Genomic DNA, 25,452 nt, shown 5'->3' with positions numbered 1-25,452 from the left:
AGCACTGAATAAATGTGTTTAATCATAAATCAGCGTAAATGTTTTTAACCATTTGATAAATAAACACATGCATTTTTGATTACATTTATATATGTTTTTAGCGACTGGCCCTTTACTCGGTTTCTGACTTACCCTTTTTGGTTCTCGATTCAATTTTTTTGGGTTCATTTCTTTCCAACCTCTGTACAAAACCATTCCCAGGATCTTAAACTGCCCCCCCACACCTATTCTCTCTCTCTCACACACACACATTGTAAACAAAACCCAACTGCTGTAGTGTAGCTTGGTTTTTATTTATGTCCACAAATATTTCAAAAAAATTACAAAATACTCAAATGGAGAGAACACAGAAGTCACGATTTCTGGGTTTTCTACTCTGTTTTACACTGTGTTATCCCATGGCAAACTACTCATATATACACTAAGCCTCAAGATATATATAAACGTAGCTGTCAGAATGTATATTCTGCTTTTTAAACGGCGCAGTGAAACTAGGTCAAACCATGACGACACAGAACAAGAGACGGTTTGGAAGGGGGGGGGGGAGCATGAAAAGCAAACATAATTTTAAAAAAATTCAAATAGGGGAGAGGAAATTAAGGAATTTGAACAGATAACCCCAAAATGTCTGGGAGCTTGAAACAGGGCATGGTGGCCTCAGAGCTCAAGAACAAACAACACTGTAGTTAATCATTAGATTCAAGAACGAAACAGCCTCCAGATTTTTCTGGCACCCCGGAATGATTCAAGACTAACCCTAAACATAAAAAATAAGACTCTCACATTCAAAGGTGGAATCACAAAGTGCTACATGTAACCTGAAGGGGCAAAGGCCACAAGCTGTCATCCACGCTAAACTATTTTCCCTAAAGAACTGTGGGAATTGTAGTTTTGGGAAGGGACGGGAGATCTCTACAAATCCAGTCTCACCCTTACAAGAGCCACCAGCCTCTGGTTTCCTTGAGAAGAATCTTTGATCGTAGGGATGTGCCTTAAAGACAGCCGAGTCTGTTGGGAATGTCCTGCCCTGGGAGACTAGACGTTATGTGGCCGTAATGCATATTAGGCTTTCAAACGATTGCGTTACAAACGGAAAAATTCTGGACTAGCTTGCAACGTTAAAAGCGTTGATCCGGTTTGCCGTGTTTCTGTCAGCCAGACTTCACTGCACTCCTGAATTCAGTGTTTTAGCTCCCAAAAGTGCAAAGTATATCCTGGGAGAAGGCACGCATGACTCTTCCTAGGAGAGCCCTATCCGGAAATCGTCTCCCATGGACCCCGCAGACTGTGCCAAGGGGTTTGCCAAGTGGTGAGGCAAGCACTGACACAATTTGCCCGGCTATTAGACGGGGCAAGCAGTGCCATAATGCCATGATCTATTCACTTGGCCAAGGGGGCTGAAGAAATGCCACACACGGATGTATTTTAGCACCAACTGGGCACTTGGGTCTTGGCACAAAAGCAAACGCTAGATTCCAAACAAGGGATGGACCCAGAGTGAGAAATGACTGCGGGTGATAGAGCAGGAATTGGGGAAGAGGTGGGACGCCCAGCAAAGAAACCCTCTTTCTCTGATCTAAGGCAGAAAGAGAATCCTGAATTCTGTTATGTGGGTTTAAAACCTGCCCTGCGTCTTTGGAGGCAGCCAATGATTAGCTACGAGGTTATCTGATGCAGCACAACGAAGCTCTCTGAAGGCCCGCCACGGATTAACAGTCTTTGCAGAAAAAGATAACAGCCCTCCAAACGAGGAAGGGGGGAAAAAGAAAGAAAATGTGTTTGAATGCAACAAACGCAAAAAAAACTGTAACTGAGGACATATACACTGTTGCTCCTGATTTCATTTTGCCTTTGTATTGAAAGTCATAGTTTGAGGGGGGATAAAAAAAGAGGTACGTTTGTCACATTTTGCCTCAAAAGTCACCTACAGGCTTTATGGTGGCCCTCCAGCGGAAAACAGGGCACAGCCTTTTTAAATGAATATGATAATCGTTCAAGTACTGCAGGTGGAGAATATGATGCAGCTATGTCCAGTTTAAGATGAGGAGTCAAGGCACAATCCACCGGGAAGTTTTCCTCTGCAACTTCCTCTTCAGCCAAGTCACGTGCAGGAGTTGTTCATTTCTGCAGCACTCGAACAGACTGCACAACTTCCTAGGGGATTATGCTCTCTGGGTTAAGTCCAGGTGATACCTAACCCTGGTGGTTCACTGTGTTGGATTTATCGGCAAAACTCTGCCAACGGCCGGCTCTATTAAAAAGTAAACCCAGACCGTGAAAGATCTTACCTTTTGTAGCGAGTGCAATGTAAGCTTTGCCGTCACGAAAGCTATTCGAAGACAGCCCCTTTCTGCCTATTCCTCCCTCCCTCCCAAAAGCATAAAGGCCTGGAACGATGAGATCTAATTCAGCACAGGTACAAAATTATTCCCCCCCCCCACCACCAAAAAATAAAACAAAACAGTTTGGTGTGTATTGCTGCATTCTATCAAAACATGTACAAGTTCAGCAGCTCCGGTGTGGGCTCCAATAATCACACGGTCCTTTCCAAAGTCCGGGGAGTGCTCCGTGTGTGGTAGCCGCCCCTCACGTGGAGCTTCCGGTGGGATTTGTGGCTGAAGGTCTAGATGACTGACCAAAAACTTAGCCAATCTTTTAAAAAATGATGGTGCAAAGTTGCACGCACATTGTACAAGATAAAACATTCCAGGCTGATGTTACATGTATAAAGGAGGAGGAATAGATTTTCTTTAAAAAAAAAAAAGCTATTCTGGGAATGGCCAACATTAGTCTTCAAAAAAAACCATAACTTGAACAAACACTACCGGCACTAACTCTGTTTCACTTGATGGTCTCAAACCAGTGGGGCATGCCGAATGAAGGCTACGACACAGGCCTTGTTTTTACCTTCAATACCCTATCCCCAAATGCGGATGTAATGTATTTTACCTGCTGAGCGACTGAATGGTGACAAAACCAATGCTCAGGAAGGAGGAAGGCAATCAGGACAACCATGGAAACAAAGGAATTAAATTAAAAAGAACACACACGCACACACGCAAAAGAAAAGGATAGTTCTGTAACATTATCCCTGCAACTCCCTTTAATGCTCACGTTGCTACCAAACCAGAAAATCAGGCTTCTGCCCATTTTGAAATTATTGACCCGCCTCCCCCAACCCCCGCCAGTCATCTCCCTTTAACTAAAGGGATAATTATATATATTCCTCTTATATTAAAAAATCAACTCTGTACTCTTGTCAACACCAGGTAAGAAGTAAGGATTTTATGATGTTACTGAAGGAAGAGGGGAGAAAAAAAAAATCAGGATTTTTATGGAGATTATAATAATAATTTTTAGCCCCTAACCCGAAAAATTATTTACAGACTTATAAAGCCATGCTTGCCAAGCTCTCTTTAAAATTATGAAGTTTTCCTACAATGTATTAAAATAAAAGTAGATTTATTTTAAAATTCTTGTTTATAGCACTTGGATTTCCAGAGGTTGTTATGCCACTTAACTTGGAATTGTTTTTTTTCCCCCTCTTTTTTTTTTAAAGTATATATATATATCTATATATAAATTGAGTGTATTTTTACGCACAGTGGCTTGCATTATGTTGTGAACCTGATTCTAGCACCTACTCGAAAGAAAAAAAAACAAAACCGAACACAATTTTTTTTTTAAAAAACAAAACCACCCAACCCGACACCCCTCCCCCCCCCTAGACTGCCCAGGGAACATGTCTGAATATTTCCTCGAGTCTTGTGTGTTTTTCGATAGGCTTTGTAACAGGTTTTTGTCATGCAAGGAGATCCCCCCCCACCCTACCCCGAAAACGGTCTTGAGAAATCTTCTCTACAAATGAACCCCATAATATATGCGCTGATGCGAGTCTCTCTCTCTTGGGCTTTTTCCTTTTCTACAGAGAAAGGCGTCTTCGGAAGATGGCTTCTCTCGCGTCCCGATCTTCTGTAGCGCGCTCCCGCGTCACCTCCTCCCGAAGGGCAGGGGTCTTCTGCAGCTGGCGTGGCCAATAAATAATTTATTACAACTGCTTGTCGCCTTCTTTCTTCAGCCGACTAGGAGGAGGAGAGGGGGAAAAGGAGAAGAGTTTAGGGCTTCTTGGGCTGGGAACGTTTTCCATTAGCATCCCATGGATGTCTGGGGACTGCTCACAGCTTTGAGGAGTAACCAAAGACTACGGCGGCACCATCTATCCAGGGAGGACAGGTGCTCAGGCCAGAGCTCACATGAACACACACAAAACTGCCTCATACCGAGTCAGAACCTTGGCCCATCAAAGCCAGTGCTGTTCAATCAGACAGGCAGTCCCTCTCCAGGGTCTGGGACCTTCTACGTGCCAAGCAGCTGCTCCGCCACCAAGCCACAGCCCCTCAGCTGTGCAAAGGGCATTCCGTTGGTGGAGCCTGCGGCATCCTGATTCTGCCTCTCAAGCTCTTGGGCAGCCACCGCAGAGAAGGAGCCCGTGTGTGTTTAAAAGAAAAGGCTTCACGGGGTTTCTGCTTGACCACGGAAGGGCGTCTCTCCCCCGCCCCCATTTCCTTACCTGTAATAGTCTTCTTGACTGGGAAGGTGTCCCCCATGCATGTGGGGGTGTCCGTGCAGCCACTGCTGTTCCATTGCTAGTCTCTGAAGTTCTGCTGACTGGGCATGCATGGCCTGTAACTGATGGGCAGCGGACATGGGCGGGGGGATGGCACCGGGCAGGTCACGTGGGTAGGGGGTACCTGCAAGAGAAAAAGCCGTCAGGCCCTCCAACCGCATGCAGCTGGAAACCGGCTGCCCTGGCAACGCATGTGCCGCGTTGCTTGTTTGTGGCCCAATCGCTTGACCCTGGGACAGCGACCGGTGAATCGCCCGCCATGGAAGGAGTTGTGCTGACCGACCCCCTTGGATCTCTGACTCTGTAGAGGGAGACCAGAGAAGGTAACGGAAAACTCTGACAAACCCACTTCCCTCCTTATGGAACTCCCTTCCACGAGCACCAGGGGTGATCCCACCAGCTTAGATGTTTTTTAAAAAAGGAGTTGCCAAGTTTTGAGGAGGTGGGAATTCATCAATAGCGACATACACAAAAGGTACTGCCTTCGGAGCCAGACCTTTCCCCCCACTCTTTAGGTCGCACGCCTGAATTGCTTACTTTCCCTCGTTCATTCAGATCCACAGAAATTTGTACTGGGTTTTTATGTTATACGTTAAGTGCTGTCAAGTCACAACTGACTTTATGGTGACCTCAGAAGATTTTCAAGGCCAGAGACGTTCAGAAGTGGTTTGCTTATTGCCAGCCTCTATGCAGCAATCAAAGACTTCCTTTGCAGCCTCCCATTCAAGTACTAACTGGGGCTGACCCTTTGTGAGTTTCCTGCATTGTGCAGGGGGGGTTGGACTAGATGACCCCGCTTGGATTCTGAGATCTGACGAGACTGGGCTAGCCTGGGCCACACAGGCCAGGGTAGATTTGCCACTGCCTTCCCTCTGCATAGAAGATGATGATGATATTGGATGTATACCCCGCCCTCCACTCCGAATTTCAGAGTCTCAGAGTGGCTCACAATCTCCTTTATATTCCTCCCCCACAACAGACACCCTGTGAGGTGGCTGGGGCTGAGAGAGCTTTTACAGAAGCTGCCCTTTCACAGACAACTCCTGCGATAGCTATGGCTGGCTCAGGACAACTCCAGCAGCTGCAAGTGGAGGAGTGGGGAATCAAACCCGGTTCTCCCAGATAAGAGTCCGCTCACTTAACCACTATGGCTGCCCCAAGGCCACTCCAGCAGCTGCAAGTGGAGGAGTGGGGATTCAAACCCGGTTCTCCCAGATAAGAGTCTGCACACTTAACCACTATGGCTGCCCCAAGGCCATTCCAGCAGCTGCAAGTGGAGGAGTGGGGATTCAAACCCGGTTCTCCCAGATAAGAGTCTGCACACTTAACCACTATGGCTGACCCAAGACCATTCCAGCAGCTGCAAGTGGAGGAGTGGGGAATCAAACCCGGTTCTCCCAGATAAGAGTCCGCTCACTTAACCACTATGGCTGCCCCAAGGCCATTCCAGCAGCTGCAAGTGGAGGAGTGGGGATTCAAACCCGGTTCTCCCAGATAAGAGTCTGCTCACTTAACCACTACACCAGACTGGCTCCTGGGCTTCTCCAGGGGTCTCTAACCAGGGCCAGCCCTGCTGAGCTCCCAAGATCTGATGAGATCAGGCTAGCGTGGGCTACTCAGGTTGCTATGTTAGACGCAGGCTTTTGTTATTAGCTTTGACCAACGTGCTTCTTTTCCGGGAGTTGTAGCCGCTTCGTTGTTTTAGGGAATTGTAGTTGCTTCATTGTTTCTATGCTGCCAGCTGTCCTGGGGACCTCGGATGAAGAGGTCAAGCAACAGGGGAAGGCCAACACAGTCAAGCTTAGAGGCATTTGGCTGGTTAATGGCGGAAAGGGGTGGAAGACGCTGGGCTAGACAGACTCGGAAAAGACCCAACGAGGCAGCACTGAGGCTGGCGACTCATCAGAGACTCACCAAAAACCGGGTGCCGGAGCATTTCATGTTCGTGGGGCGGCTGTCCTAGCAAGGGGTTTGGGATGGTGCCGGGCGGGTAGGGGAAGCGTGCCAAGTGGGGTCCAGCTGCCAAGGGGTCCACCAGGGGATGGACAGGTCCAGCTGAGCCTGTGGAAGAGGGAGGGAAAGGAAAAAAAAACAACACACACAAAACTTAACACCTGCTTGGGGGGAAAAAAGCCCTCCTGAGTATAATCACCGCTCACACAACGCTCGGCATTGACTAGTAAAAAGCAGGAGGAGAACTCCGCTTCCCAACTGTAAAGCTCACAACACTCTCCGGAGCATCCTGGCATCCTAACCAATGCTCCCCCTAAGCTTCAGAATCTTGTGAGCAAAAATTCTACTTTGTGAGCTACTAGTCACGAGCTGCTGGCATTAAAGTTGTGAGCTGCTGCATACATTAGTTTGCTCTGGGGCTATTTTTCCTGAGCTGAGACAAAAAGGTGTGAGCTGGAGGCTAAAAATCTGTGAGCTAGCACACACCAACTCAGCTTAGCGGGAACACTGATCCTAACATGGAGCACGTTCGGAAGAACTCCCTGACCGTTAGAGCGGTTCCTCAGTGGAACGGGCTCCCTGGGGAGGTGGTGGGCTCTCCTTCCTTGGAGGTTTTTAAGCAGAGGCTAGATGGCCCTCTGACAGCAACGCTGATTCTGTGAATTAGGCAGCTCAAGAGAAGGAGGGCAGGAAGGGCTGCAGCAGTGCTGAGGTCTCGTGGCCCTTTCTTACAAGCCCAGGGAAATGCTGATCACTACTTCGGGGTCGGCCAGCAATTTTTCACCAGGCCAGTTTGACCAGGGATCCTGGAGTTTGTTTTTTTTTACCACCTTCTGTGCATGGAGCAGAGGTCACTGGGGGTGGGGGTGGGGGGGTGAATTTCCGACACTGTGCAGGGGGTTGGACTAGATGACCTTGGAGGTCCCTTCCGACTCTATCGGAAATGGCATCAGGTTGCCAAGCAGTCTTTAATTGGTAAGATGTAAAATAAGTCACAATACAAAATTAGCTAAAAATCTGCCATGCCGAAGGTTTTAAAAATAAACCCAACTGCACCACTAAATCTAAAGAACTGTCAGGGACTCTCGCAGGGAAAAGGGCATTCTAAAAAAGACGGTTTCAGTTTTGCTTTGTAAACCAGTTTCTTGAAACCAGCCAGTCGAGGAACCACGTGGGTTTCCCAAGAGGTGAGGCTGTTATTCCCCCAAATGGCTTCTTGCCATGAGACAGACATCTGGCAAAGGCAGGCAAAAGCACTCCTTGGATCATTGTAAAGCACCCAAGCGGGATCTAAATAAGAAGGTATTCATTCAGATATCTAGAAATGCTCTAAGCAGGGGTGGCCAACGGTAGCTCTCCAGATGTTTTTTGCCTACAACTCCCATCAGCCCCAGCTATTGGCTATGCTCACTGGGGCTGATGGGAGTTGCAGGCAAAAAAACATCTGGAGAGCTACCGTTGGCCACCCCTGCTCTAAGAATGCAGACGGTGCAAGGCTGTCTCTTTAAGAACCGGTATAAACAGGACCTGGGGAGGAATTTTAGCAGGAGCTCCTTTGCATATTAGGCCACACACCCGATGTAGCCAATCCACCCCTGATGTAGCCAAGACTCCTTTTTTGTAAGCTCTTGGAGGATTGGCTACATCAGGGGTATGCGGCCTAATATGCAAAGGAGCTCCTGCTAGAATTCCACCCCTGAATAGGACAAGGTTGGACCGGTCCCAGTTTTCAGCCTGGCAGCTGCCTTCTAGAGCAACTGGAGCTTCCAAACAGTCTTCCAAGGCAGCCACACAGAGAAAATGATACAGCAGTCTAAACTGGAGTTTATCTAGTCTTTTTTAATGGGTTATTTTTCTTTTTGTGTGTGTGTGTCTGGACCTGGAAGTCATGCTGACCTCCAGTGACTGACCCCTACTGGAGGCCTAGAGGATATTCAGAGAGGTGGCTGATTAGTGCCTGCCCCTGCCTCCCGACTCTGGTATTCCAAGGAGGTCTCCCATCCAAGTACTAACCACAGTTGACCTCGCTTCGCTTCCGAGATCTGACAAAATCAGGCTCGCCTGGGCTATCCAGGTCAGGGCAAGTTTATCAAGTCATGAGTAACAGCAGACAGGTCATGCTGGAGGGACTAGATGCCACACAAACAAAAAAAACAGACAAGGGGGGGGAAAAAGCAAAATACTTCCTCACATAATAAGCAGCTGCTGCTACCAGATGTAGGGACAGCCCTCCGGGCGGCTTTAAAAAGAAATTCATGGAAGGTCAGGTCTATCAAAATGACCAACCCCGCCCCCACCCCCACCACAAACCAATCCAAAATGGAGCCTTCCATGTGCCTAGGCAGCGTATCCTTGAATACCAGCTGCTGGGAGAAGTCAGTGGGCACTAGAATGCTTCTCACCCTTTGGCTTGACCCAGCAGGGCTTTTCTTACAATCCTATGACAGGGCACAGCTCTGCGCTTCAGGCAGAGCCGGGAACAGGCCCTGCGTCCCCACGTGGAGGCCCAGAGAATCAAGCCCTGACGCCTGGTGAAGGGCTGCTCGCCCGGCCAGCCTGCTGCTTCAGGCAGACGACGAGCCCATCCAGAACAAGCTTTCCGCCTCCTCCCAGACACATGAGCCTGTCAGCCGACACCACCGGCCCCTCGGCAAACCTCACACCCCTCCTGCAGAGAAGAACAGGCTGGCTGGTCACCAGGACCTTGGGAAAGGGGTGGCCCCTCCCAGAGACCGGACACCACCAGGCCTCGTTTTGTAGCAGGAGGAGCTCCTTTGCGTATTAGGCCACACCCCCTGATGTAGCCAATCCATCAAGAGCTTACGGTGGGCTCTGTACGAAGAGTCCTGTAAGCTCTTGGAGGATTGGCTACATCAGGGGGTGTGGCCTAATACGCAAAGGAGCTCCTGCTGCTGAATTGACCCCTGGACACCACCCTCATTTAAAAAAAAAAGGAAAGGAAAAAGCACACCAGAAAGTGAAGGTCAGCTTGGCCCTCGCTGGACAGAGAGCGCTGGTGGAGCGGAGAACTTCTAGTCAGGGCTCCGGAGACCCAAATTCAAATCTTTGTTCAGCTACAGGACTCTGTGGGTCTGGCCACCCTCACCTCCTAAGTGGGACAAGCGCACAGCAGGCAGCTGCAGCGCAAGTCTTTCATTTAGAGTTCCAGATCATGAAAATCCCGGGATCTCACTGACAGCTGCTTCCTTCAGGCGGCCAGAAAAGGGCCGGGTCGTTCTGACCCCGATTCTCATCTCGCTGCTGTGGGGCTGAGCGGGGAAGGTTCTGCTGAGGACTCTGCAACGTGAGCTGCTTGCCGTCAGGGCGCCCTGGATTCCTGCAGCTAGGAATGGCTTTACATAGCCACACATCCGCAAGGGAAGGTTGTCTGCTAGGCCTGTTTGTGCAGCTCCCCTGACGGCAGCCAGCGATTCCTCTGCGCGACACTGTCTCCGGGATTCCTCTTTTGGCAAGGGCTGCACTCCAACAGACAGGCCACTGACACAACACAGCACAAATCAATCCTAGGTTTTCAACGGAGTTTGTCTCATCTGTGCTGCGATCAGCTAAAACAGCCGCTGGCCTCACTGATCACTGTAGCACCACAACACTTTGGGAATGCTCTGGTCTAGTCCTGGATTGGGGCGGGGAGGGGGGGGGTCTGAAATTCCCACTGAATCTGGGAGTCCACTGATTACCCTGTGGCTGCTTTGTTTTGTGGATGTTTTTTATTTACTCTGTGTGTTTGTGTGCATCTGGATGTCATGGCGACCTCTGGTGACTGACCCCCCACTGGGGGCCTGGAGGATATTCAGAGAGGAGGCTGAATAAATCCTGCCTCAGCCTCCCAGATCTGGTATTCCAAGGGGGTCTCCCTCCCTCCCAAGTACTCGCCAGAGTCAACCTTGTTTAGATTACGAGAACTGATGAGATCAGGCTTGCCTTGGCTGTCCAAGTCAGGGCCAGCTGCAGCTTTCGGTGGGCTCCTCAAACGAGAGGCTCAGGTGATCCCCGGGCCTTCATTTCTGCCCCCAGAAAAAGCTGAACAAAGCAGAGAAAGCGCTCTCTTTTAAGCTTTGAAGAAGATGATATTGGATTTATATCCCGCTCTCCACTCCGAGTCTCAGAGTGGCTCACAATCTCCTTTATCTTCCTCCCCCACAACAGACACCTTGTGAGGTGGGTGGGGTGGAAAGAAGCTGCCCTTTCAAGGACAACTCTTGTGAGAGCTCTGGCTGACCCAAGGACATTCCAGCGGCAAGTGGAGAAGTGGGAAATCAAACCCGGTTCTCCCAGATAAGAGTTCGCGCACTTTAACCACTACACCAAACTGGCTCTCTTTTAGCTGTTTATCCTATTCAGGAGCACAAAGCCACGTGCAGAGTTCTTCATTTTATCTCAACAACAATCCTGTGAGGCCCAGAGTGTGCAACTGGCCCCAGGTTGTTTCACAGCTGAGCACAGATCTGAATCCGGGTGTGTCCCCCCCCCCGCCCCCCATCCACTGCTCTAACTCACTACTTGCACAACACAACCAGCTACTGAGCCACGGCAGGGGCTAGGAAGAGAAGGGCTGTTACGCCCAGACAGATGGGAGCCTCTAAAAGCTCTCGTTTCTGAGAAGGGCGTGCCCCCAGCAAGCCTGTGCAGGTTCAAATCACACCCAGACAGGAATCTCCTGACTCCTGTGAAAAGTTGAGTTCACCTGGGTGATAAAGGTGGGATCTGGCCTGAGCATCACCTTGAACTTGTGGAAGACACGAAGGCTTTTTCTGGCAGACGAGGCTTCCAGTTTCAATCCCCTTCTAGCCAAAACCACTGCGGATAGGAAGAGGGTTTCTGTACATAGTCATTTGAAGAGGAAACCTCCCTTAAGAACTCAAGGAGAGGATTAAACAAGAACCGGAAGAATTATATACAGTCTCCATGAAGGCAATCTGTGGGTTGATCTGCGTGGCCCCATGGAGAAAGCAGAAGATATGAGGACATCTAGTTAAGGGATGTCAGCTTCATAAGGTAGGAGTGTGGAGACAGCTGCTACCTGGCAATGAAAGGTGGACGTTTGCAGGGTGTGGGTTTTGTTTTGCTTTTTGATGAACACCTTGTGAAGAAGGATCAACCAATGGTCCAGGCTGGGGTTGACGTGCTTGCATTGGCAGCACCTCAAGAAGGTTCTTTCCCATGTAGTATTGTAGATGAATCTTGCGGAGGCCCTCTAGGAAGCAATGATGGTCTTGCGACCTCCGAGCAGCAGCCAAAACTCAGGAGTCTGCTCCTTTCAGGAGCCATGTGGTCAGATGGAGTCACTCTGAATTCGGGTGCCAAATGGGCCCCCCTACTGTCTGGGCTCATGGAAATTTCCCAGGGGACCTGAACCGAGAGCTCTACCAAGGATGGAAACCATGGCCTTTGGGGCCAGTCTGGAGCCACAAAGATGTATCCTGATGTATCTTCCCTGGAACCTGAGATCCCTGGGAGGAGCAGAGCGGCACACAGGGGGTCCTTGGACCACGGAGAGGTTAGGGCATAAGAATATAAGAGAAGCCATGCTGGATCAGGCCAATGGCCCATCCAGTTCAACTCTCTGTGTCACACAGTGGCCAAAAAAACCAGGTGTCATCAGGAGGTCCACCAGTGGGGCCAGGACACCAGAAGCCCTCCCACTGTGGCTCCCCCAAGCACCAAGAATACAAAGCATCACTGCCCCAGACATAAGAACATAAGAGAAGCCATGTTGGATCCAGTCCAACGCTGTGTCACACAGTGGCCAAAAAACCCAGATGCCAACAGGAGGTCCATCAGTGGGGCCAGGACACCAGAAGCCCTCCCACTGTGCCCCCCCCCAAGAATACAGAGCATCACTTGTCCCAGACAGAGATGCTCTGTCTGCTCATCTGACTGAGGCAGAGAGGATCTGGAGCTGCAGCTCGGAAACCACATGCGGCTCTTCCACGCATATTGTGCGGTTCCTGGAGGCTAAGGAGGAACTTAATGCAGGTTTACTCTCAAGTAAATGCGCTTAGCATTGGGACCTTAGTCAGCTTCTGAGCACTGACCCATAGGAAGCTACTATTTCCACCATGTGTGAAATGGGAAAAGAGGAGGAAATAGGGAGGTTTGCAAGCTCTTCTCCACTACAGAGGTCACCCAGAGACCTAGAGTGGGGAAAGACAGTGCAAGAGCCAAGGGAGCCACTAGAAGGAAAGACTGAATTAAAGAGTTTCATAGCTCTTGTAAAAGCTGTATTTACTAAACTTGGTGTCAAGGCAAAGAAAGATGCATAATAATGTAAACAGTGGTCAGTGATTTATATGGTACATGAGTGTTCTCTCACTGGTGCCAAGAATAATTCCCTAACCTTTTCCTACGGTAGTCTTACAGGGACTGTTATTCCCAGCTTTTGTTTTTCAAAAAGTCTCCTTCTAGCATGGTCATGTTGTGAAGTCCATACATATGTATTTTAACTTTCTGTGCAAATAAAGTATTAAGAGTTTTAATAAAGATGTATATATAATATTTGTTCATGTTTTGTGGCTCTCAAACATCTGACTTTATTCTATGTGGCTCTTCCGCCACCCCTGACCTGGGGAAACATCTTGGTATCTGATGAATGGAAGCCAAGGCAAAAAGATCTACTTCTGGCTTTCCAAACTGAGCTGCAATTAGTAGGAACTCTGGGCGCCTCCTCTGAGAAAACTCCGCCCCCTCCCCTCTTTGGTTCTAACTGTGATGAGGGGCTGCCCTGGACCCTGGCAGTGGAGGAAGAAGCTTTGCGGGCCCCTGGGGGGGGGGCATAGAAAGCGAGGGTCCCGCTGCCAGGAAGTATGCACTTCCTCCCGATGCCTAAACCCTTGCTTGAGGGCAAGTGAAGGTGGCCTCAGGTTGTAGAGCTTGGATCCCTGGGGTGGGTGGGAGAGGAGCACTCTTGCATGCCTGGCAGCTCCTCTGTTCTCTCTCTCTCTCATTTAAAAGATTCCATCATCTCAGCAAGGATTCCATCCCGCCACATCCTTCCGGAGACAGCACCTCATCTCCTGAAGATCTGCTTTGCTGGTCAAAAATCCCTCTGGCTCAGTGGAGGAGCCTGGCTTGCCACTGTTGCTCCCAGGGGCCAACCTGGCAGTCGAGAGAGCCAAGGGGTGTCCCATGAAGGAGCCTGGCTTGCCAGCAAAGCCCCCAGGGGACAACCTGGCGGTCGAGAGCCTGGGGGTGTCCCATGAAGGTGCCTGGCTTGCCAGCAAAGCCCCCAGAGGCCAACCTGGCAGTCAAGAGAGCCAAGGGGTGACCAATGAAGGAGCCTGGCTTGCCAGCAAAGCCCCCAGAGGCCAGCCTGGCAGTCAAGAGAGCCATTTGTACCCGAGGACCCATTTTCATGACTCTTTATGTTGCTTTTCTTAAGCCGCTCTCATCTAGACTCAGCAAAGGGAGCTCTCTCTTTGCAAGGGACAGAAGGGAGGAGAGGGTCTCCATCATTTTCAGAGGTAAATGCGTCTCTTTTATGTCCCTCCACAGCCTCTAAATCTTGCCACTGGGCCATTCTCTTCCATGTTCTTCCAAGGAAGGAGGAGGAGGAGGAGAGCAAAAAATTTTTTTTTTGCAAAGACAAAAGCAGCTCTCCCTTAAGTATGAAATCACCCTGGGAGAGAAGCAAGTTTTAAAAAAGAGCAAAGAGCTCAGCTCCAAAGCTGCACTTCCCCAAAGAGGCAGGAAGCAAACTGAGCCAAGGCGAAGGGACAGGAAGGTGAAGGATGTAGTGCTGCCCGCCTGAGCCACTGGTGGGAAGAACCATCCATCCCAAGATGCTTTCCTCACCTCGGAGCGAGAATTCTAATGCACCGAAGCTGAAGGGGCCACGCGGTGGCTACAGAACAGTCTCACTCAAGTATTTAAATGGCTGTCACTTAGGGGAGGGCAGGGAGCTGTTTCTATGGGCAGCAAAGGAGAGGACTCATGATAATGGATTTTAAATTATGGGCAAAAAGACACTGGCTGGATATTAGGGATTAAAAAAAAAAAAAAAGCCAGTCAGAGTAGTTCAGCAGTGGAATTGGCTGCCTAAGGGAGGTGGGGAGCTCCCCCTCACTGGCAGTCTTGAAACAGCAACTGAGAGAGATGAACTCTCGCCAGGGAGCCTTTATGTTGATGCTGCACTGAGCCGGGGGTTGGACTAGATGGCCTGCATCAGGGGCGTCAAACATGCGGTCTGGGGGCCGAATCAGGCCCTTGGAGAGCTCCTATCAGGCCCCCGGGCGACTGATTGTCCTCTGCTTCCTTCTCCCTCTCTCTTGCTTCCTTCTGCATCACAGCTTGCTTTGCAAGGCTTGCTCAACTGCACAGGCGCTACAGAGCAACGCCTCTATTTTCTCCATTGGCTGAGGCGCCTCCCTTGGGAGGAAGGGGGGAGGCACAGCAGGTTTTCCCAGGCTCTCTCCGTTTCACAGCAGAGCTACTGAGTCAAACCTCTCTTCCTTCTATTGGCTGAGGCTCCACCCCCCAGTTCCCTGGGGAAGGAAGGAAAGAGCCAGAGCTTCCTTTGCCCAGTTCCCTGGATTAGATGGGAGAAATACAAAGAAAGCACCTTTAAGACCAATGAGTGCTAACATTTTAAGCATGTTTTAAGTTTATATATATATTTAATTGTTTGTCTGTGTCCTTTATAAAATTTATATCTCTGCTACCTAATCTTAAATAGGGACTTACATGGCCCAGCCCAATCTGACATGGCCCAGCCCAACAAGGTCTCATTTATGTCAGATCCAGCCCTCATAACAAATGAGTTTGACATCCCTGGCCTATATGGCCCCTTCCAGCTCTGTGCTTATATGACTTAAGGCTGGACTGGATGGCCTTTGAGTCTCTACAGAGAACACAATTCCTCCTCTCCACCAACTTTTTTTTTTTTAAGTAATTTATATAGAGGTAATTGATTTAACATGACCAACGACACCCAACATGAAGATGCAAACCATAAAGGTAAAGGTAGTCCCCTGTGCAAGCACCAGTCGTTTCCGACTCTGGGGCGACGTTGCTTTCACAATGTTTTCACGGCAGACTTTTTACAGGGTGGTTTGCTATCGCCTTCCCCAGTCATCTATACTTTCCCCCCAGCAAGAAGATGCAATCCATAAAGGGCTTTAAAAGCGCAGAATAAAATGCAAACTGTGATGCATCACACCAACCGATCTGGGACCTCCTTGAGGTATTTATTTCTTAACCACCGCATGATGCGGTTCCTCTGAGCCTCAGAGAGACTTCTTCCTGCGACCGCTCTTGCAATTCCTTTCCTAGCCCAGAAAGCAGAGACAGCTCCCATCTATTTTTAACGCAGCCGCTCCAGGATTCACTTTGTTCTATCTGCCTGCACAAAAAGTACAGCTGCGCTTTGATACGTTAATGGGATGGCACACTCTGTCCCAGGGAAAAAGGCTTTTGTTCCTGACCTTGCTCGGTGCACGCATACACGCCCCCCGCCCTGGCAGGGCTATTTGGTGCCTCAATTAACTCCACTGTTGTCAATACAGCAGCGAAAGAAAATGAGCGGACATCCTTTGCAGATCTCCTGTCTCATCCTAAAAGGTTGTGCGTTGTGACATGGAATACAGAACCAGCACGCGCACTGTCCTCTCTCTCTCTCCTTCCTTTCCCATAAAGAGGTGGGGCATTTGTGGGGAAGTCTTGAAACCCAGCGGATGCAAATAGCATCTTGAACAAGCAACAGCTCATGCTACTCAGATCAAAGGTTTGCTCAATTTTTTAATTTTGCTATTCTGTCATTGGAACTTATATCTGAACCATTTTACATTCTAAACCACTGCCTACCAGGTAATTTTACTATTCTGTCATTGGATCTTAAATCTGTACCATTTTACATTGTGAGCCATTGCCTACCAGCTATGTGTGGCTCTGCTCACTGTGCCGGATTCTTCGTCTGATGAAGTGTGCTTAGAGCACACGAAAGCTTACACTGTGAATAAAACTAAGTTGGTCTTAAAAGTGCAATTGACTCCTATTTTGTTCGAGTCACAGCAATGTGGGACACGAATGCGTGCTATGCAGGCACAGATTTGCAATGCCCCAGTGTAGTGCAACTGAGAGACAGACCTCTGGAGGTTGCTGGGCAGAAGGCAGAAGGCTCCATTCACAAGGGACGAGGGTTAGATCCATCACAGCAATGTCCCAGAGAGCACCCTCATCGACACAAGGGCCAAATCCGCAGAGATGCTGGAAGATCCCGTGACCCCATTTTCCCTGAGTTATTAACAGAGCAACTGCGGCTGAGAGGGCCCTGCTTGGGGACTATACAGCCAGTTTGGTGTAGTGGTTAAGTGAGCGGAGTCTTATCTGGGAGAACCGGGCTTGATTCCCCACTCCTCCACTTGCAGCTGCTGGAACGGCCTTGGGTCAGCCATAGTGATTAAGTGTGCAGACTCTTATCTGGGAGAATTGGGTTTGATTCCCCACTCCTCCACTTGCACCTTCTAGCATGGCCTTGGGTCAGCCATAGCTCTGGCAGAGGTTGTCCTTGAAGGGGCAGCTGCTGTGAGAGCCCTCTCAGCCCCACCCACCTCACAGGGTGTCTGTTGTGGGGGAAGAAGATATAGGAGACTGTAAGCCGCTCTGAGTCTTCAGAGAGAAGGGCGGGATATAAATCTGCGGTCTTCTTATAGCACAGAAGGGAGAGGATTTAACCCAGGTGTGGCCAAACTGAGCCTTGGGAGCCACATGTGGCTCTTTCACATACACTGTGTGGCTCTTGAAGCCCCCACCACCCCATCAGCCACTTTGGAAAAGGCATTTCTCTCTTTAAATCACTTCTCCAAGCTGAGCCAGTCAGCAGCTTGGAGAATGCATTTAAACTTAACGTTGTTTTCTTTCCACTTCTCTCTCCCATCTATTTGCCTTACTTCCTTTCTGTCTTGTGGCTTTCAAACACCTGACGTTCATGCCTTGTGGCTCTCAAACATCTGGCATTTATTGTATGTGGCTCTTACATTAAGCAAGTTTGGCCACCCCTGATTTAACCCATTCCTCCACCCTTCTCAAAATCAACCCAAGCTGGGCAGTTAAGTCTTGGAAGAAGAGGGGGGAAAAGTTTATCTCCTCTTTGACCATTTCCCTTGCGGGGCTAACAACCGCTGGCAGCAAAGGGTTGTGGTGTAATTTTTGATTGTGTGTGGTGGAGAGGGGTGATCTGAATCGCCTCCCACCCCCCACATGCGCACTTCAGTTTTGAAACCACCAAAGAGCCTTCCATAAAGCAAAGCAAAGGCCAATATGGCATCACATTTGGGGCTGGTGAGACCCAGATTCAAAGCCTGCCTTTGACACACCCACTCACCTGATCTGCTCCACAAGGGCCAATGGGAACCACAGGGGACAAAGAAATGCATGACCCTGGAGTGACCTAGAGGGGAAATGGAGGCACACTGCGACCTGCTGCTTCTCTGCCCCCGGAGCTCAAAGGGCAAGACGGCTGCCCGGGCTTCAGGAAATTCTGCTGTTACTGGAAAGCCTGAAGCAGCTGCTGACCCAATAAGAGGGAAGAAAACCAGTGGGACTTCAGGCCTCAGCCCAGACAAGGGTGAGGCCAGCGTTCCACACCACCCTTCTTTTACAAGGGCAAGCAGGACAAGCAGTGTACGAGAATTGCCCGTCCCAGGCTAGCTTACAGATCCTCTCCCCTTTCTTTCTTAAGCCGGAGGCTCAAATGACAGAACCCCAGACGAGTAAGGTGATCTTTAAGAGAAGGAGACGCTGAAATGAGTCCAGGGTGGCAAGAAGCTCAGGCTTCTACGTGCTCCTGGTCAGCTGCTGCAGAAAACAAGACGGGAAGACCAAGTGGGCTATTGGTCTGATTCACCAACAGCCTTTTTTAATGCCGTTCTGTCAAAAGCTATCACTTCAGAACGCAGGTGGAGGGGGGAACCATTTTTGAACACTCCTCTGTGCACAAATCGTGAAGCGGCCTCGTGGAGTGGTAAAGCAGCAGTACTGCAGTACTGTGATCTGAACTCTCTGCTCACGACCCGAGTTCAAACCCAGAGAAAGCTGAATTCAGGTAGCCGGCCCAAGGTTGACTCAGCCTTCCATCCTTCTGAGGTCGGTAAAATGAGTCCCCAGCTTGCTGGGGGGAAAGTGTAAAAGACTGGAGAAGGCAATTCCAAACCACCCCGTAAAAAGCCTGCCAAGAAAACGTTGTGAAAGCAACGTCACCCCAGAGTCGGAAACGACTGGTGCTTGTACAGGGGACCTTTCTTTTTCCTTTCCAGTGCACAAAATTCCCTGCAGCTGGAGAACAAGCTAATCAGGTTGCAGTTTACTGGGCTACCTTTCGGTTTCACTCCTCCCTGCCTCTTCTTAGGCATTTCAGAGAGTAGCCATGTTGGTCTGCAGTAGAACACCTAGATTTGAGTTCTAGCACCTCTGAGACCAACAAGATTTTAGAGGTAGGAAACCTTGAACACCTTACTGGTTTCTAAGGAGCTACTTCCCTCCTTCCTGGTCGAGCTGCACTCCCCCCCCCAAAAAGTGACCACCCACCTTCACTGGAAGCATGAAACTATACAACAGGGTTTGTTCTACCACCCAGTCCTGCTTGCAGCAGGTAGGCGCAACACAACTTAACAGAAAAAGGATGACTGGGGAGGGTGGGGGTGTCTGTAGGTAACGCAGCCTGGGCCAGCCCTGGCTCACCTTGATGGAGCGGGTCCTGCTGGTGGAGGTGGAGGTGCGAGTGTATGTGTGAATGTTGATGATGATGCGGCGTCACGTTGAACATCTGGAGCCTGGCCAAGGGGTCATTGGTGAGCGACGCCATCCGCTCGGCGTGTATCCGCTCGGCAGCCAGTCTGTCCGGGTAGCTCATTTCCGGCCGCAACTGGGGGCCTGCCAGAGCGAGTCTCTCCCGTTCCAGGGGGTTCAGCCCCGGGTGGAACGAAGCGAAGGGATGAGGGCCTGCTGTGGGGGGGATGGCGAGGGCGCCGTGGCGGGCAAAGTGCTCCATGGGGTTGGTGGCGGGGTGCAGCGCGTCGAGTTCCGGAGGCTTCACCTCGAAGCCGGGCTTCATCCTCTCCCGCAGCTCACGCTCCCGGATCTCCCGCTCCCGGAGCTCCCGTTCACGCAGCTCCCGCTCCCGGATGGTGGGGTCCACGTTGTAGAGGCCAGGCATGTGGTAGGCCAAGAGGGGGTCGGTGGGGTTGAGGGGAACGAAGAACGGGTGGTTGCGGTTTGTGGGGGACATGACGTGGGGGCGTGCGTATTCGCTGAGAGTCCGTAGCGCCGGTGTGTCTGGGCCGATGTAGGGGGGGACGGCGGCGATGGTGGTGGGAGGAGGTTCAAACGAAGGCCTCATGTGAGCTGGTCCGCTCAGCTGGGATTCCCCGAGACGCCCTTCGTGGGAGGAGCTGGATGCTTTCTGCTGCACAAAAAAGGGGCGAAGAGGAGAATGTAGTTAGTGTCCAAAACCAAGGAATGCCCCAACAAAAATCATACAGGTGGATTTTCATTGCAGTCAGAACACAGCAGTCAAAACTACACCAGGCAATCCTGCCTTCTCAGTTGACTTGCCACATCCAAAAGAAACCAAGGGCCCCAGCAGCCCACAGTCTCCCTTTTGAAAATGTCACAGCTCCTAGATACTGGTGCACTAAAGCAGGGGTGGCCAACGGTAGCTCTCCAGATGTTTTTTTGCCTACAACTCCCATCAGCCCCAGCCAGCATGGCCAATGACTGGGGCTGATGGGAGTTGTAGGCAAAAAAAACATCTGGAGAGCTACCATTGGCCACCCCTGCTCTAAAGGGCAGGGGGGGGGGAGTAACCCAGGAAGAGTTGCTATTAATTATCCCATGGAACAGGTGCTGGAGCAAATTTCCCCAAACAGAAGTCAATTGATATAAAGGAAAGAACTGTGATGCGTTTTTTAAGAAGGGAAGCAGAAGTCCGGAAGCCTGCGGCAGTACTGGAAGCAACGCGTGGGGAATCAAACCTATGTGCCACCAACACAGGCCCCTTCTTCCTCTGCCATCAACCAATCCCTGAACTTCGGCCTCAAGTGGCAACCTGATGCTCCTCGTTTGGGAGCAAAGAGGAAGCCCTTTGCATGCAGGAAAGGACCAGAGGTCGGCAAGGTAGCTGAAGAAAGATGGCAGCCTCAGACCGCCTGATGCAGGAGCTTAATCCCAGCGAAATTCTAGCACTGCCCTGTGAGAACACCAGTGGATTGTGGGATTGGGACTCGCCCGGATGACCCCCTGGGCTGGACAGACAGACAAACCTACCGCCACTCTTTCTGCTTCTCTCTCACGCTCACGCTCTCTCTCCCTCTCTTTTTCCTTCTCTTTCTCCCGTTCCCTCTCTTCTCTTGACTTCTGCTCCGCCTCCCTCTTGGCCTTCTCGATGGCCTCCTCCCTCTTCTTGGCCAGTTTGGAACCTGCTAGCGGCATGAAGTAGAGATCCGCCCTGGCACATGAGTTGTAGCCACGATCCAGGTGCTTGTAAAACCTGAACATTGAAAGAAAGACAGGGTAAGCAGGAGCCTAAAACAGCAGAGGCTCCCCCACCCCCCAAAAAAATCCCCAGCAAGGAATGAAAGAGAAAACCTTTGCATTAAAGTTAGCAGCACCTGCCAGCCTACAGAAACTGCCTTATGAGACTGATTCTTCGCTTGGATTGAGGCATTCCCTTGACATATTTGACAGCTTCTGCATGGAAGCCTCGATACTGCCACCTGGAGTAGAGGCAAGGGCCGCTTTGAGCCAGTTTGGTGTGGTGGTTAAGTGTGCAGACTCTTATCTGGGAGAGCCGGGTTTGATTCCCCACCTCTCCACTTGCAGCTGCTGGAATGGCCTTGGGGCAGCCCTAGTGGTTAAGTGAGCGGACTCTTATCTGGGAGAACCGGGTTTGATTCCCCACCCCTCCACTTGCAGCTGCTGGAATGGCCTTGGGTCAGCCATAGTGGTTACGTGAGCGGACTCTTATCTGGGAGAACCGGGTTTGATTCCCCACTCCTCCTCTTGCAGCTGCTGGAATGGCCTTGGGTCAGCCCTAGTGGTGAAGTGTGTGGACTCTTATCTGGGAGAACAGGGTTTGATTCCCCACTCCTCAACTTGCAGCTGCTGGAACGGCCTTAGGTCAGCCACAGCTCTCGCAGAGCTCTCCTTGAAAGGGCAGCTGCTGGGAGAGCCCTTTCAGCCCTACCCACCTCGCAGGGTGCCTGTTGTGGGGGGAGAAGATATAGGACAGGGGTGGCCAACGGTAGCTCTCCAGATGTTTTTTGCCTGCAACTTCCATCAGCCCCAGCCATTGGCCATGCTGGCTGGGGCTGATGGGAGTTGTAGGCAAAAAACATCTGGAGAGCTACCGCTGGCCACCCCTGATATAGGAGATTGTAAACTGCTCTGAGTCTCTGACTCAGAGAGAAGGGCGGGGTATCAATCTGCAGCCGTCGTCTTCTTTGTGGGAGCTCACCCTCCTCAACCCCTGTCATAAGGTTCTCACTCTAGCTAAGTCCCGCTAAGGAGTGAACTTTTACCCCTGACTTGCTGTTCTGCACTGTAAAACCCTCAGGTGAGAACGAGAGCAAGCCCAGCTGGCAACCCCCACAAAGGTGAGCGGAGAGCATCTGCCCCCCATCCTCCTTACCTGGCCGACTGGCTGGCGTGGCTCGGCGTATCCACCACCGTGGGTTCTGGCGACGGACTCCTGGGTGGCGGAGGTGGGCTTTCCGGTTCCTCTGCCTCGTCCGGAGCCTCCTCTTTAATCTGGATGGGCGGTATCGTACAGGACGTCACCACTGGGACGTTTCCGCAGGAAGCCGCCGATGTGGAGACTGCGGCCTGAGGCGGGATGCCAGGCACAGAAGGTGGCGTGGACGTTGACGGACAGGAGGGCGGCGTGATGGAAGGCGCGCCCCCAGGGGCAAAGGGGTGCTGGGAGAAAGGGGGCTGGGGAGGGACTTGGTGGAGGGCCGGAGGAGGGGGGCAGGCTCTGGCTTTGCGTCAGGACGGGGGGCTGCGCTGGTGAAGGCTGGAGCGGCTGGCTCTGAGGCATCAGCTGCAAGGGAGGCGGGTGCGCGGAGGGCGGGTGGTGGGTCGAGAGGGAGCTGAGGGGCTTCAGGGCGGGAGGGGGAGGCAGGTTGGAGTTCATGGAGAAGGGTGAGGGCCCCGAGAGGTGGGGCGGATGCTTGTGTGCCGGGGTGGGGAGCTGCGGGATCGGGGTGGTGGGAGGCGGCTTGATGTGAGGCATGGAGATGGGGGCGGGGGGGCAGAGGCTGCTCTCGCGGCGGCTGGGGTGGCGGCTGCTGCAAGGGGGACGGGGATGGCAAGGTGGGCTGCGCCGCTGGGACCTGCAGCGCCGCATGGGGGTGAGAGGCGGCCGGCGGCTGCAGGGGAACCTGAGACTGAGCAGAGGACGACGACTGAGGTGGGAGCGGGGAACGGCTGAGAGGAGACTGGGTGAGGCAGAAGGGGCTGGGCTTGGAGGCCGTGGGGGGACAGCCTGGATCTGTCCATGAAGCGGAGGCTGCTGGTGTGGCTGAGAGCTGGCGGGGAGCGGGGGCTGGCTGGGGGGCACGGTCAGAGGCTGCAGAGGCGGGTGAGGTGAAGGGAGCCTCTGGGGGTGAAGGACGGGGCCTTGTTGGATGTGAGAATGAGGGGCCGCCGCGGCCAGCGGTTGGCTGGGCGCTTGGGACGCTGGAGAAACATGGGAGGGCGCCGAAGAGGGGGCGCTTGAGGCGACGGGCAGTGGCGTGGGCAGTTGCGCCGACACGGGGAGAGAGGAGGAGGGTGGGGGGCTGGGAGGGGCCGTTGGTGGCCTGCAGCACTTGCTGCTGAGCCGACGAATCCGAGTCGCTCTCGTTGTCCTGGGGGCTGGGGATGCTGGGCGAGGTGCTCCGGTTGTCCTGGTCGATGTCTTTGGGGTCGCTGCTGCCTTCATCGTTCACGCTGCGGCTGTCGGAGCTCCTCCCCTTCCCCTTCACCCTCCGAGGGGGAGTTGGGCCTGCTGATCTCCTGTGGGGAAGGAAGGAGAGAGAGCGGCTCTTAAGGATCAAGGCGTCTCTGTGGGATAGCTGGTGGCTCAGCGGTGTCCATCCTGAGTAGATGCTGGATGGGAAACAGCTCAGGTGCACCCGAGTGCCCCAACACAGACAATCCAGATATGTTTTATGCCACTCAACGCTGAACACAATCCTCTGGGCAGGTCCCCTGAGACTGCCCCATCAAACGGAAGCTGCGAGAGAACAGGGCTGTTTCAATGGGTAGAAGAACTTTTTGATGAAGTTGCAGTACTTTGTTTTTTTGGGGTCAGGACTTACACCTGCCTCCCACTTTTGCCAACTCCAATCTGAAGCTTGAGGCAACCCCCTTGTTGAGAGCCAGTTTGGTGTAGTGGTTAAGTGTGCGGAGCCTTATCTGGGAGAACTGGGTTCGATTCCCCACTCCTCCACTTGCAGCTGCTTGGAATGGCCTTGGGTCAGCCATAGCTCTTGCAGGAGTTGTCCCTGAAAGGGCAGCTGCTCGTAAGAGCCCCACCTACCTCACAGGATATCTGTTGTGGGGTGGGGGGGGGGAGGTAAAGGAGATCGTGACCGCTCTGAGATTCAGAGTATAGGGCAGGATATAAATCCAATACCCACGAAAATGGACGGTGGGAAAAATTCTGGAAACAGCAGAGCTGGACTTTCTATCCCAGCTGTTGGCTGGGAGATCTAAAGAAGAAGCAAGAATATACTGTATGAAATTTTATGCCTGGTTAGACACTCAAGACTCTTAAGATTCTCTGGTGTGAACTTATTTCTCTTCCCCCCCACCCCCTGTATTTTATATTATGAAATTTGGAATCGTCAAAACTAATAGATAACTTTAACAAAAGATTTATACTATAAAATTTTAAAATGTTGGATGATGTTTAGTATAGACATCATAATATGGGACTATTTATGTAAAGAAAGTATTGTAGATGGAAGCTTGTATTTTTCAAAAGTATTTTTATGCAGAATAAGGCCAAATGTATTGTGCTTTCTATTCCCCCCTATCCCCTACCCTTACTCTTTTCGAAACCGATAAAACTCTTAAAAACTGAGGATATAAATCTAACGTCATCATCTTCTTCTGCCCCCCACTGGAGCTAGTCTCCAAGGTGGAAGGCAGCCTGCCCCTCCCCTCCCCAAACCCAAGAACCAATCAGCTGCAATGGGGAGAATGACCCACTTGCACCTGCTGTAGGGGAAACATGTCTTTACTTGGTGGTAGCCCTGGATAGGGAATCTGTATATAGACAGCGTTTGGAAACACATTTCAGGTTAGGGAGAGTGAGGTACAGAAATCCTACTGGGGGCGGGGGGTGGTTTTTGTTCTCCTTACTGACTGCCCCCACCAAAAAAAACCCCCTCTGCTCTGTTCCCAGCCTACCGCCCAACTGAAAAGGAGTCACACCCAAGTCAGAAGTCAGACTCCCTCGTGGGACTTACTTGAGTTTTGGTTTTTTTCGCGTTGATTCTTTCAGGCTCTTCTGTGTCAGACGCTGCCTTTTCTCGCTGTCGCTTGGAACTCTTGAGAGGAGATGATGCCTCCTCTTTTATCTTCTACCACACATGAGAAGCGGAAAGGGAGACCATGTTAAGGGAGAAAAACCACAGTAGACGTATCGGGAAGCAGCTTCATGCGCCTGACGGACATCCACGTTCAGTCAAGCCGCACTGCCTCTCCATCCCAACTCTCCGCGGATGAGTTACAGGAAGAACCACCATTATGTCCCATCTAGGCCACCATCCGGTTCTCCACACTCATCGATATCTCTGCCCTTCCCGGTACTCGAGAGGCAGGGCTTCCTCACAACACGCCTCCACGGCAGTGACCCTCCTCTCCATGCATTT

The 25,452-nt window shown here is 51.3% G+C and overlaps 1 protein-coding gene across 1 annotated transcript in view; it reads right to left on the bottom strand.

Annotated features, from left to right (window-relative positions):
* Positions 1–272: 272 nt before the first annotated feature.
* RERE (arginine-glutamic acid dipeptide repeats) overlaps positions 273–25,452 on the bottom strand; it is a 323,357-nt gene continuing 298,177 nt past the window's right edge. The window contains 13 exon segments of the mRNA XM_060259535.1: positions 273–4,082; positions 4,571–4,751; positions 6,542–6,688; positions 19,274–19,994; positions 20,858–21,080; positions 22,221–22,558; positions 22,560–22,841; positions 22,843–23,010; positions 23,012–23,080; positions 23,082–23,391; positions 23,393–23,544; positions 23,546–23,587; positions 25,048–25,161. Coding sequence (XP_060115518.1) covers positions 4,049–4,082; positions 4,571–4,751; positions 6,542–6,688; positions 19,274–19,994; positions 20,858–21,080; positions 22,221–22,558; positions 22,560–22,841; positions 22,843–23,010; positions 23,012–23,080; positions 23,082–23,391; positions 23,393–23,544; positions 23,546–23,587; positions 25,048–25,161 — 2,781 coding nt within the window. The 3' untranslated portion in view covers positions 273–4,048.

This window comes from Heteronotia binoei, chromosome 18 (assembly GCF_032191835.1).
Source record: "Heteronotia binoei isolate CCM8104 ecotype False Entrance Well chromosome 18, APGP_CSIRO_Hbin_v1, whole genome shotgun sequence".
NCBI classification, from domain to species: Eukaryota; Metazoa; Chordata; class Lepidosauria; order Squamata; family Gekkonidae; genus Heteronotia; species Heteronotia binoei.
The sequence above is the reverse complement of the archived record's forward strand: the minus strand, read 5'-3'. Positions and strand labels throughout refer to the sequence as shown.